The 13,945-nt window shown below is 36.1% G+C and overlaps 1 protein-coding gene across 1 annotated transcript in view; it reads right to left on the bottom strand.

Moving 5' to 3' along the window:
• PXDN (peroxidasin) overlaps positions 1-13,945 on the bottom strand; it is a gene marked incomplete at both ends in the record, with an annotated part of 88,521 nt that overhangs the window by 12,224 nt on the left and 62,352 nt on the right. The window contains 5 exons of the mRNA XM_080617054.1: positions 900-1,108; positions 3,483-3,617; positions 4,473-5,976; positions 10,761-10,918; positions 11,355-11,463. Of these exons, the coding sequence (XP_080473180.1) occupies positions 900-1,108; positions 3,483-3,617; positions 4,473-5,976; positions 10,761-10,918; positions 11,355-11,463 (2,115 nt within the window). The remainder of the gene's footprint in view (positions 1-899; positions 1,109-3,482; positions 3,618-4,472; positions 5,977-10,760; positions 10,919-11,354; positions 11,464-13,945) is intronic.

The following is a 13,945-nucleotide window of genomic DNA, read 5'->3' on the forward strand; positions in this document are numbered from 1 at the left end:
CTACTGATTCTTTATCCATGCATCTTTTGACAGAATATTGAATAGCCTACTCAGCAGTAGAAAAGATTTAAAAACTCAGATCTGGAGACCCTTCTTCAGCAAATCTACAAGATACTGGTATTGAAAGCTAGGTTTTTACCAGGTAAATTATAAGACTCTAATAATCATCAAATCAACAGTACCATTACCTTCTCTAATAAAAACAAGTTTTTCCCAGTTAATAATTTGACAGCAATTTCTAGATAACCAGAGTTCTACAGAGAAGTTTCCAAAATTCCTGAATATACTTTTTCTTTTGAGTTTTGTCAAAAGAAAACGATAACAATACTGTACAGAGATCTCAATAGAGAGAGGTCCTTGTCCTCTGAAGTATTTTGTTGTTTATGCTGCTGCAAAGCATTCTGCACATCTGTGTGATCCAGAAGATTCCCCTAGAGAAGGGATCTTCTAACTATGTTACAGATGCAGTGAAGTCTGATGTGATCATGGTTAAAGAGAGGCCATGCAGAAAATCTGTATGCGAGATAAAAGCCAACATACAGACTACCAAGGAACATGGAATTCATGGTGTCCTGTGCATCATGCAGTTAAGTAAGCCCTGTTTCTAGAGGTAAAAAGCACATCACCCCACTGTCTTTAATTTTCAAAGGTGATGCCGATGAAAAAGAATACTTATTCACAGAAGTAAGAAAACACATGCAATGCTCAAATCTCTGCTATGTTTAGAATGTGTCTATTTAATATGTGGAATGACTGCTCTCTTAAAAAAGGCTGGGCTCCAGATTTGAGTTTCTAACATCTTAACAAAAACTGAAGAAGTCAAATATCTTCTTAAAATAAAATGAATAGATGTTAAACAATGCTCACATTAATACATGCAAAACCACCTGTATACAGACCTTCACAGCAATCTTGCCACATCCTGAGGTCCAGTTTAGGAATATCTTCACAGCTACTATATCCATGTGGGAATTCAGCCACCTTAAAGACATCATGTTGTACCCTGGTTATGTTGTCTCCATTGTCACACAAAACTCTGGCAAGAGATGTCTGCTTGATCTGAGTGAGCTGAGCAGGTGTAAACACACCTGGGTTCTCATACCATAACCTGTAATCTCACAGAAAAGACAAGTTTGCAAGTGAAAAAAACAAAGCACACAGTTTGCCAGAGATATTGCAATAGTGTATTTAGAATTATATTAATTATTCCATAAATCCTGTTCTCATCTTTACATTGCATCTGAGGGAGTGATCCAGATGCCACAAGGTAAGTGCTTGGTGTCACTTCAGCCCTAGTTGGTGTCATGCTGACACTCTGAAAGGGACAAAGTCCTCAATAAATCCCTTGATTTCTGTTCCAGTCCCATTTCAATGTTTTGAGTATCTTTGGACACCTAGAACGAAGCTAGACTACCAAGTGTTAGACTATTTTAAGTAGCACTTTAAATTACCATAGATTTCTATCTCCAGGTAACTTCCTTATGGATATGAAAAAAATTTGATAGAATTGCTGAGATTAGAAGAATGGTCAATCTAGACTTAATTTGTTATCATGATAAGTAAGATTGTTAAGTTTACTAACTATTTTTTTTTCTGTAAAACTATTTTAATAACTATACTAGTTCAGGGACTTATTCATAACTGAGCATATGCTCAGTTAACTCGTTACATTCGAGAAGTAAACACTGTGGTTTTGAGTAATTTATATTTCATACATAAAGGGCTAAAAGCCTGTTACCGATAGAAAATATAAATAACACATTACTATGAAAAAGAAGCCAGCCTTTGGACAATAAAATGTTTTAAGTTATCATCCAGGATTTGAAAAAAAATTTCCATTGTACATTTTTTAACATATAAGAATTGCTCACTGTGATATTGTTTACATCTCACTAAGCTTTAGTTATAATTCCATATTGATACTTTTCCAACCTATTTCAACCAAAAATAAGTCGGAGGCTCTTGAAATTTTATAAAAATTAAATAAAAGTTTTATACTAAATTTAGAATGATCAATAATTTCTACCTACTTATTATATTATTTTCGTAAGGCATTGGACAATGCCTCATGAATTTCCATGTACTAGGATCAGAAAACAGATTCTGAAATTTCCAGCCTGACATGAAGTTAAGCTCCCTTCAAACATCACTCCTTTTCCTCACACAGGCACATTTGTTTTGCAAACAAAGCTGGCAGCTTTGATCCTCTGCCTACTATAAAGGCTTTTCAAAGAAGTGCAAGTTGCTTTCATTTTGTCTAATAATATTTTACTGTTTGCTGGCATGTTGCTTCAAAACATTTGTATTCTTTGGACTGCAGAATCCCGTTTCTTCAATACTCAAATGTTTCCCTACAGTTTGTAAATATCATTTCAGAAAACGAAATTAAAAAACCAAACCAGTCTCATTATCCTGTTGTGACACAAATAGGAGGTACTTGTCTCCAGCATTTGGAGCTGCTACTGCATATATTTCTCCTTTTAGTCCCTCTGCCTCCAAGCATGAGAGTTTTATGTTTCACAGCTTAATTTTTAAACACATTTTATGTAAGAAAACTGATTTTTTATAAAAACATATAAAAAGGCTTGTGTTATAGATTAGAGAAATAAAAAAGCCTTTATACTATTTTAAGTAGCAATTTTATAGCTTACATAAAGCAAATAGCATTAGATAAAGTGAATCAAATCCAATTTCCTAATTCTTCCTCTGTTTCTCTTTCGCTATGGATGGGACTAATCAGCATAACTCTTTCTACCCTCATGCCATGCAAGATCCAAGATCTGAGGTCACAAATTATGTTAAAATGAAGGAAATGTTGATTTTCAGATTCTGGACAAGTGTCCTGAAAATATGCAAAGGAAATCTGGCTTCTGTAACAATAGCAATGACTATTTTCTTATTTCAGGTACTGTAGAAACAATAAATAAGAAATTTCTCATAATGTGCATGTAAAATAACTTAAGACCAACTACCAAATTATGTTCTTTGGGATAACCTCCTGCTTTTGAATCTCCTTTGGTGCACATACTGATACTCTTTTGGTACATATGAAACATACATATTTCAGTTATACACAGTGATAGATACCTTTCTTAAGCAACACAAATAGTGAAAGTGTCTCAACAGCATAATTTCTTTGACAATAAAACAAATAACAATTAAAGGATATGAGAAAAATCCATTTTTCAGGAAGATAAGTGACTTGAATAACTGGCAGAAAGAAACTTGGCATGTGCTGGCTGTGGTGCTTTTTGCAGATCAGTTCAACAGATTCACCATAAAAAGTAACAGATTTTTAAAATAAATAAATCTAAAAATGTTTTAAACCTGTATTCTTCATTTTTCAATTATGTATTAAAATGAAATTTATATATACATAAATGAAAATAAAATGCAGTTTGGTTTGGAAACAAGACATGGCAACTGTTATTTAGCACCCTCAATTTAAAATCAATGTTGATTTCCATGGTATTTCAATTTACCTGTCTCCATTTCGAATACGTCTAAACTGTATGCTTAACAGACACATCAAAGTTGGCCCTAGTCGGCTCCCTGGAATTAAGTCTTCTACCATTAGAGCTGGAAATAGATCTATGTTCAGTGGGGAACCATACAACCTATAAATAGAAAATCACAAATATTTAATAGCAAATATTTTATATTTACAAAATAACCACTATATGGTAAAACTAAGGGCAAGAGACATGAATAAGGGCAAGAGACATGAACAATGCACAGTAAAAATGACAGTGATAATGCTACAACTTTTGTGAACAACCTGTGGGTGTATACACAAGAAATCCTGCAATGTAAGTTGGATATGGGTAATATCACAGGTATCTGCAAGTCCACCCCACAATTTCTTTTCTCCTAGTAGCTTTCTTTTGATTTCTTGGAACTGCTTCTTTTTCAATAGCTTCTCTTTCCGCCCCTCTGTAGACTTTTTATTTTACTGTAGCTACGACTAATTCTGTGTCTTTGGTTTTGTGTAGGTAAGCTAAGGATGGCAGGTAGCTGAAGACTTATTTTCAAACACTGGAACTAATGAAGAACAGCTTACAGGTAAGGAAGGATGTCCACATGAATGTACAGTGAACAACATTCCCATTTGCTTTAGTGTACAGAATGGATGGAACTAAACATGTAAATACTGGCATGAGACTGGCATTAATATGATCTAACATTGAACTAACAGTCATATTTAACAGCATCTATAAAAACAGACATTTTAAATTAATGATTTCCTGAACACACAGTATATATTAACTTCTCATTGTTCACAGAGATGAAGAAGTGAAGAAATTATCTGCATGTGGGAATTTTCCACATCTATTTTCTGGTATGGAAGTTTGTTTCTTAAAAAATTCCTTTATCCCTTTCTTAATAAATATTTTCTTTCAGATAAGACATTTAGGTACTATTTTTGCATGCACATTTAGATAATTGATTGCTTTTCTTCACCTCAGGCTCACCTGCTAAGTTTCTCCCTGATTTCAGGATTCTTAATTTCATTTTTCAGATCTTCAAAAGTCTGAGCTGAAGAAAGATTACAGTAAACTCTAAAATCATGGTAGGGAGGAATTCCATGATCTCTGCCTCTCTGAATATTCATAGCTGCCAGATCTAAAGCCACAGTACGTGCCATGGAGAAGAGTCTTTCTGTTAATTCTGTATTGAGTAATTGTGATGGGACACGCATCTTACCAGCAACACCAAACAATCCCCTTAGAAGTGGATCAATGCCTCCTTCATTTACAATCCGAAATGGAGAGAAGAATGCTTTATGAAGAGGTAGATGGCCTTGTGGAATAGGTTCAAAGTTTTCATCCAGTCGATACAGAAAAGGATTAATGAGTGTGTGACCAAACCTAAAAGCGGCAGTTGCAAACTCATTAGTTATGCCAGAATTAACACTGGGATCATAACCCTTATATTCGCCAAGCATCTTCATGCCTACCTCTCCAAAGATCTTAGGTAGCCAGTGGCTAAATGTTATGTGTTGCATTTCTGCACCAACAATTTTGCGTGTTTCGTGATATATTGTGTCACCATCCCAGTGTGGATTGAGTTTCAGTAGCTCTGTGGCAATTCTGTTGTGTTCTCTAAACCACAACGTGTGGATGCTGGTAAGACCCAGCTGTTCGTTAGAACGCTGATCACCAGCTAAAAAGCAGGGAATTGGGCTCTCATTTTCATCTCTCATACATTCAGTTGGTGGGCCAGTAGCAAATGGAAGAAGGGACTTTCCAGATCTCTGAACAATGCCCTGTCTCAGAAGACCCCTCTGACTTGCTAAATCTCTGATTTCTAGTGCTTCGTGGTCCGAACTGCCATACACATTGGATGCATCGATGTACGAAGTTAGCTGGTTGATCTGTTCTCGTGGGTACACAGAATTCATCAGGAGAGATGTCATGCCACTTCCACAAACTGGACTGGAGCGTACAAAAAACATGCAGCGTGCACCGTTTCGAACTCTGGGATCATTTGGTGGTATCATGATTGAAAAGCATGGAGGATCATTTGTACAAACTGAACTGCAATGCTGACCATCTGAAAACCTGGCCTCACTTAGGGCAGCCACGGTGAGGTCAAGATCATGGTCAAGAAACTGACCCCACTGCATAAGCATGTGAGTGTACTGGTCATCAGGAGTTATTGTCTCTGTTCCAATCAGAGTAGTTGAAACCAAGCGAGGCATTGGGAGTGGGTAGCCATTAGAGAGCCTCTTGGGTTCAATTCCCCGAGGCAAATTAAATCCATTTTCGTAGACTGACTTTAACAGACGTTCAAAGGCTGTCAGAGAAGCACCCCACATGGGATGCTGAAGGTTGTTGCATGTTCCATCATGTGTCCTGTACTTCTGGTGGAAGCACATATCTGAGCAGTTGTTCACTCGTCGATGGGCTGTACATCCTGAGAGATTAGCTATCAGATTCAAGTACTGTGGGGATACAAGATCATTATAGTGATAACCTGAAACCAGAAGACAGAGAGAAAGTCAAAGATTTTTTATAGACTCAGTGTCCCTCAGATTGCAAATTTATTTGAAAGGTTATTTTATTATTTTGCATTTCCTACCAGATTTAATATTCCTATTGTTTAAGAAGAACAATAATAATAACCCCATATGTGTACTACAGCATTATGTCATTTGAGCAACAGCCACTATTAGGCCAGGAGGTAATTTTGTAAAATTTCAGTTCAAGTAAAATTTTTACAAATTGTTCACAAAAAAAGCTCATTACTACTTTGTCATTTAAGAAACAGAGATCTTTTCAGAAATAAAAGCTTCTTATTAAGGTAAATAGGAAATTTTCACCATGTTAGTAAAAGCATTTTAAAAACTGTCCGTATCATTTACAGGAATTTAGACTTTATCATGTGAGACTGGATAATTCACTGAACATTATTGTTTTGTTTTGTTACAGTGAAAGTTGCAGAAAATTAAGGAAAAATTAATACTATTTTTTAAAAAATATAATAAAAAAAAGAAAAACCCACAATAGAAAATGACCACAGGCAATGTAACTAGACAATCTCCAGGACAAGTGGTGTGGTGTAACTCATATTCACATTATCCACGACTAGTTTCTAAAGAGAACTGGTGCTCATTTAACACCTGGCATAAGTTTCCTTTGCAATCCACACCATTCATCTCTGGGACTACAACACTTACTGTTTTCCCGTATTTTTTCTCAATTCATAAAAAAATAATATAGAATCATAGAATAGTTAGGGTTGGAAAGGACCTTAAGATTATCTAATTCCAACCCCCCTGCCATGGGCAGGGACACCTCACACTAAACCACGTCACCCAAGGCTCTGTCCAACCCAGCCTTGAACACTGCCAGGGATGGAGCATTCACAACTTCCTTGGGCAACCCATTCCAGTGCCTCACCACCCTTACAGTAAAGAACTTCTTCCTTTCATCCAATCTAAACTTCCCCTGTTTAAGTTTTAACCCGTTACCCCTTGTCCTATCACTACAGTCCCTAATGAATAGTACCAAATATATACCATAAGTCATTAGAATTATGTTTTTATAACTTCTAACTAAGGCTATGTGTTACATGATCTCTGCTGTGGTATGACAGCATGTGAAAGGATTGAAGACCATAAGGCCTCCTAGTACTGTGTTGGGTGACTGCAAATAGCAGAACATCCAGGCTGCGCCTTGTCCATGTTGCCTATTAGAAGACACTATAAAAGTGATTTTTTTCCTAGAAACATTTGGGCTTCATTTCAGGAAAAAAACAAAAAAGTCATTAATTTCAGCTATGTCTACATTATCAACTTGTTCAGACCAACAGAAATGTGTCTGCAGATTGAAATTTTTGATGCTGTGAAAGACATCGCTACTGTATCCATTGTGCAACAGAAGCAGGCTTCCTTCAGAAAAGCTTTGGTTTGTGCTCCTGGACTAAATGCTGCCCTGCACCACATTTTCACTTAATTTGAAAAGAACCTACACTTTTCAAGATCATATCACAACTCACACCAAAGCACATTAAGTGGGGACAAGTGGGAGATTGACTTCACATGGGCCCTTCTGACCCAAGGCATAGACACACCTTGAGTAATGAACGGATATACAGTGTGGATGAGTGAGGTTCCAGGATCTAGGAGAGAGCCCAGAAGTGGAATATTTGGGAATGCAGTTGTATTTTTAGCTAACTAGGAGTCATCATACACAATGGGGCTTGATCTGGAAAACTTGCAGTTAAGAATAAAATCAAACAAGCAGAATAAAGGCAGAAAACAAAAAGGAAATGTGTGAGCATACAGTGGTCCTGTGTTCCCACTATGATCTACTTACTCAAGAATATGAACTGAATGCTGTTTTTGCAAGAAGCTGGTGCAGGCTACTTGCACACAGTTAGGAAATGTTCCTTTTAGTCCAGAGCTTAGTCCCAGTGTGCCTGCAAAGACTCTGACCTTCATCTACAGTCAACAATATAAATGTGTGCTAAACACATTGGCTCTCTGCCAATTTCTACAATGCAAGACAATTTCAAACAAACCAAGTACAGCCCCGCTTTGTCTTTCCCTTCAAAGGGACTGGATTGCTCAGAGCTTCTTAGCCGGGACAGGACCTGTGCTCAGTCAAGGGATCTATGTTTTCTCAGCCTCAGGCTACATGTAGTCTGCATGGTTTACAAGTCAAAGCAAAGATATTAGAGAACCTACTGATTGCATTAGACAAAACTAACCTGTTCTTGTAGACATATGTAAATTATTTTATGGAATGCTTCAGACCAGGAGAAAGAAAAACAAACCACAGAGCAAACCCAGTAAGTGTCACTGAGTAATGGAGTAAAATACACTTTTTAAAGATATTACCGATTACATGTTATAATATGCTGGCTACTAGGGCAGTTTAATTCTAAAACTACACCCAGAGAACATATTTTCTTTATAATAACACTCCTGTTAAAATCATCTTCAGTCATCATGGTGTTATTTCCTTATGATCATTATTCATGCAGTCTTTACATAAATATTTGTGGTTGTCCTGGTTGCCACCCACATTTCTGAAATCAAGTTTTTAGCAAAACTCAACCATGAATGTTTTTGGGTGGAATAGCCTTCGTTCATTACCAATTTAAAACAAAACATTCAGCTTCTCTGTTTAGAAGTTCAGGTGGGATGCAATGTTTAATCTATGGATTAGATTGGATGGCTTTCTGAGATGAGTGGAGGGTACCATAAATGACAGTTTCAGACCCTTAATTACTCCTCGTGCTGCAGGCACAAACTCTGGCTCTGCTTTCCGAAAGGCTAGGTGATGAGCATTTCTAGTGCTTAGAAGATAGACAGCTCAATTCACATAATACTAGCTATATTTTTTTCAAACTGCAAGGAAGTTGTTTCATAAAGTCATAGAAATATTAATTAGAAGGGACCTCTTACTCAGACCAAGCTCCAGCCTAAAGCAAGGCTGTCTCCAGCACTGGATCAGCTCAGCTGTATGCCTGTCCAGCAGGCTTTAAACCCTTCAAAGACTGGGAATCCTCAGCCTATTTGAGTAAGTTGTTCCAGTGCTGCATTGGCCTTCTGGTGATAAACTGTTTCCTAACATTCAATCTGAACCTCCCAAGCAGCAGCTTGTAGCCGTTCCCCTTGTTATAGAGTCTGGCTCTGTAGGGGAGAATTTGGCTTCAAGGCCTTTTTTTTGGGATATTCCAAGATTTTACATTTAAAAAAGTCTCTGAATGGGAAATTGTTGAGTTTCTCAATTGTTCCCAGTGCAGTAGTGCTAACTAACACCTTTAATTGAAATTTGATTATTAGAAATAAAAATGAATAAGGACAAATACGAGAATTAAAGTCAGAGTTAAGGTTATTTAAATGAAAACGGATTTATTTCACTATTGAAGTTTCCCCTAAAAGACAGGTTTCTATGAATTTTGTAGGGCTGACAAGCAAACTCGGGTTGTGAACAGAATTTCCAGTATCACAGAAAGTCGCTTGATTTTGTGTTCATTAATTTGTATTTTTACATCTTAATGCCAATTCTTGGTAAACTTTAGGTGATTGAATTTCACTATTATAAATACCAGTGAAAAGTAGTCTAGCAATTCTCACACACCAGATTTCATATATTCCTGGTATTATATCCAATATGCTTGCATGTTCATCTAATCAGTGAACCAAATTAAATCAGGTTGCCCTTATAAAACACAAGCCTTCAAATAATTTTGAACAAGATTTAGTGGTAAACTATTAATCATAAATTATTTACTCAGCTCAAATAATGAGTAACAAGCTTCTTTTACTAGCAAATGTTACAGTACTCCCCAAAGCTTGCAGCCTTTGGTCTTATAACTACTTGCCTAGGTCACAGTGAGAGTTAAAGTTTTTTGGAAGTTTCAATAAATACTCAATTATAAACATCAAAAAGAATATAATAAGTAAAAAATATTTCCTCTAGATTTTCAGTGTAGCTTTTGGCTATGTCTCAAAAAGTCTATCATTATTTCCAAATGCTTCAGCCTTGTCTCTCAAGACTATCCGCACACATCTCTACACACATTATTTGTACATGCTCCAGCTGGACTTCCATGAATTTGAACTTGGACTTTTCTACTAAAAGGTAAAAATAGTAAACCTTACATTTTTTTATAATTTATAAAAAGCAGCAAAACCTGTATTTCTCATTACGTCAGAAAATTCCTTGATAAAGGAAACAATTAGCTTAGTTTAACACGTGCTTAAAAAATGAGGAACAAATAATTTTTTTAATACTGTTGTGGTAGATGCAGAAACCTTGGTTGGTAAAGTACAAATCCTTCTTGCTACATCATCTTTTTTCCTTCCCAAGACACGTCGCCACTAAATAGTTTTACTTAAAGAAGCAGGAAGAAAATATTGATTAATTTAATAACAGAAAAGTGTTCTGCTATGAAACAATGGTCCTAATGAATTAACAGCCAAACAGGACACATCGTACCTTCCATTACACTAAATTTGACCAGTAGAATCTGAACATGATTTTTTCCCTAATATGTCAGTGTGAGATAAAAAATCTCTACTCAGAGCGTTCAAACAAACTTAGTTACACCACAATGCAGCAGTGTGCAAACCAAGGACTTAATTGGGGAACATGCACATATATTTGGTAAAGTTTTGCAAATTCAAATACACCACTTATTTCAATGTTATGGTTCTGCAACTGGGACCTACACTCGGAAAACAGTGTAATGACTTAAGAAGGCAAATACACTTCAACACAGAAAAATAACAAGAGAGTACTGACTTGTTCCATTCAGGTCAACCATTAGACCATCTTGTACATGATCTTGAATAAGCTGCAATGTCCTTTCAAATATTTCCCCAGCTCTTGCCTGCTCAACAGTGTATGGATCCCTTGGGTATCGAAATAGGGCCAGCAAATCATTTGGAGAACGAGGACGACTGATGGATAATTTGAAAAAAAATAGTAAGTGTACACAAGAGTTGTGATAAAATAACAATGCTACATAAATTGTGTAAATGTTCAGCAACAGGATTAGTACATACCTTGATCATTCATCTCAAAATGGAACGCAAACAAAAAAATATATTTCATTAATAATAAAACATTAAACACTTAGCAGCAATTAAACTTTTAGCAGCCTTATAATAAAGATTATCTCGGCAGAAAAAACACTGCAGTGAATAGAAGTCAACAGGAGTGTTTAAAAAATAGGAATCCTTACATGATAAACTGTTAGTATCCCCAGAACTAACCAGATGTTAACAATGTCATTAAAATAATAAAATGGCTTCTTGCTTAATAAATCTTCCACTACTTCTAGTATATACAAAATTTATTTTGACTTCTCAATATAAAAAAAAGAGAAAGGGTTACCTGTCAAACAGATGTGTACGTGTTGAATTTATTGCTCTGTCAACAGTTGCAATTGCTTCCACAATCGATGTTTGTACAAAAGGATCTCCATTTCGGCTGACATTAGGGACTACAGAAAGAGTAATCCGTATGTTATGGCAAAGTGACCACACACACAAAAAGATACTTCTATAAAACAGAGTCTAGACACGACATCATTTCAGTTGTACAAAGTAAACTCTTGTTCTTTAAGCATTAGCTTGTCCAAATATAAAATTCTTACCTGTTTTGGAATTCTCTTAAAGAATATCACAGTACATAAAAATTTATACAATTTATAACATAAAATTTATAACAGAGGTTAATATAAGCTTACAAATGGGATTGCTTATAATTCTAAAACAAAATGAAGATAAGTACATACAATGCTTAACTGTCCATTAATTAGTCTGAGAATTTCAAGTAGAAACTACTGAAGAAAAATTAATTATTAAAGGTTTTTTCTGGTGTGGTGTGCTACCAGCTTTCAGGCTTTGATATCAAAAGCCTGACCTATATCCGCTGAAATCAATGCAAGTATTCCTGTTGAAATCATTGCTTTCAATTAGTACTGAATTTGATGTAAGAATTTAAAGGGTTTACAGAAATGTGTTACAAGTGGAAAACACTGACAGTCTTAGTTTGCCTTTAAGAACACATGCATCACATAAATTCGAAGACATTTCACAGATTAAAAAAAAAAAATCCCCAAAACCCCTAAATTTAAAAAAACCCACAGAATTTTATATATTCCTGAACAGCTACAGTAAATTAATATTGCTTTTCTCCTGAGCTTAGTCTAGTAAGCAACACACATTAATTTTAAAGGGCTAGAAAAATTGTATTTATTTTGGTCACTACTTTGTTTTCTACTTCAAAATTATCTAGCTTTTAATACTACATTTATAATCACATGCCTAAAAGCTATTTAACGACTGCATAACACTGGAAATTCAGTAGTGCATAGGCCCATTCATCTACTTTTCTATGCAGTACTCAGTTGCTGCTGGATGTTTGTACAACCTATCTAGGGCTAATAACCTTTCTTTTAGTCTAAATCAAGAACTATCAGATCCAAGGGCAGCAGCTAACAATTTCCAGAGTGTGTTTAGATTGGAGAAGCCACACAGGAAGAAGGGTAAAGTAGGGAAGAAGTCCAAAGCAAATACACTGGAATAAAATCAGCAGATGTATAAAATCAGCTGACATAAAAAATGTTGTTTGCAAGCTTTTCATTGCTTCCTTTTTTATTTTTTTCCTAGGCAGTATTTCATCATTCCTTCATAATGAGCAGCTTAGGCTGTGTCTGTATGAGTTTCAGACTCTAGATCTAGGTAATCAAACTTAACCACCTATACCAGCAAGTAAAACAGCTCCTGGCACTCTATAGCTGTAGCTGAAGCCCCTTTCTCTCCCCTGAGGCCAGCTGTCTCGGCTGCTGACAACATACTTCCACCATCCAGAAACAGATGACCCTTTCCACAGTGCCTAAAGTGGTAGCGCTTGATGTGTCTTAATTACCCTCTGTCCTCCTTGCTTGTTGTTTCATAGCAACATTACAGAAACTATCAGGTAAGCTACTTATTTTAAGGAAAAACACAATTTACAGGTTTGCTACTCAATTGTTTCAGACAATGCTTGTGTGCCATGAACCGTCTTAACACTGCAACATTGCAGACTGTAAAATCCAGGGGCTGGTCATCTTCCCTATTGCTGTCTACAATAGATGTAATCTCGGTGCTCATTTTAGATACATGTTTTGCAAAGCTATCATTCTGATTAATGGTACACCTGGTCTGAATCATAAACCTTGGTCATAGAATCACAGAAATGTAAGGGCTGGAAAGGACCTTAAGATCATCTAGTTCCACCCCCCTGCAGGGACTCCTTTCACTAGACCAAGTTGCTCAAAGCCCCATCCAATCTGGACTTGAACATCATGAATGTTCCAAGAATGGAGCATTCATAACTTCCTTGGGCAACCTGTTCCAATTCCTCGCCTCTCTCACACTAAATTTATTCCTTATATCCAACCTAAATCTCTCCTTTGAACTCATTACCCCTTGTCCTATCACTGCAGTCCCCAATGAAGAGAAAGGTGGTCAGATGTTAACTGTACTGTACTTGATTTTTGTTCAGACTATTTGCTGCCAGAAGTTCTCTTTTTAAATGGATAAATATTAAAAGTTAAAGCTCCCTGTAAACCTTTCACATGATTTTGTGGGGCAGGGCAGGAGGAGCAAAATGGCAATTTTTAGTAAGCAGTGAAAATAGAATCCATATATATCCCGCCTTACACTCAATCCAGACACTTTTACAAAACTACAGAAAAGGACAGGAGGAAATTACATTAAAAAAGCATCTTTAAAATATTATCAAATGTGCCCAGCAAGGCCTGCCCGCCAGCTTCTATACACTTGCCTGTATTCCATCTCAATTTTAAGAATAGATTTTTATGCATTAGGAGCATTCATAACACATTAACTTTGTTTAAAAGAAATATTGACACACAAGTTTCTAGGCATTTCTGGCTAATGCCATTATCGATACTCTCAAGATAGCAATTGTCAGTA

This window comes from Psittacula echo (assembly GCF_963264785.1).
Source record: "Psittacula echo genome assembly, chromosome: 4".
Classification (NCBI taxonomy): domain Eukaryota; kingdom Metazoa; phylum Chordata; class Aves; order Psittaciformes; family Psittacidae; genus Psittacula; species Psittacula echo.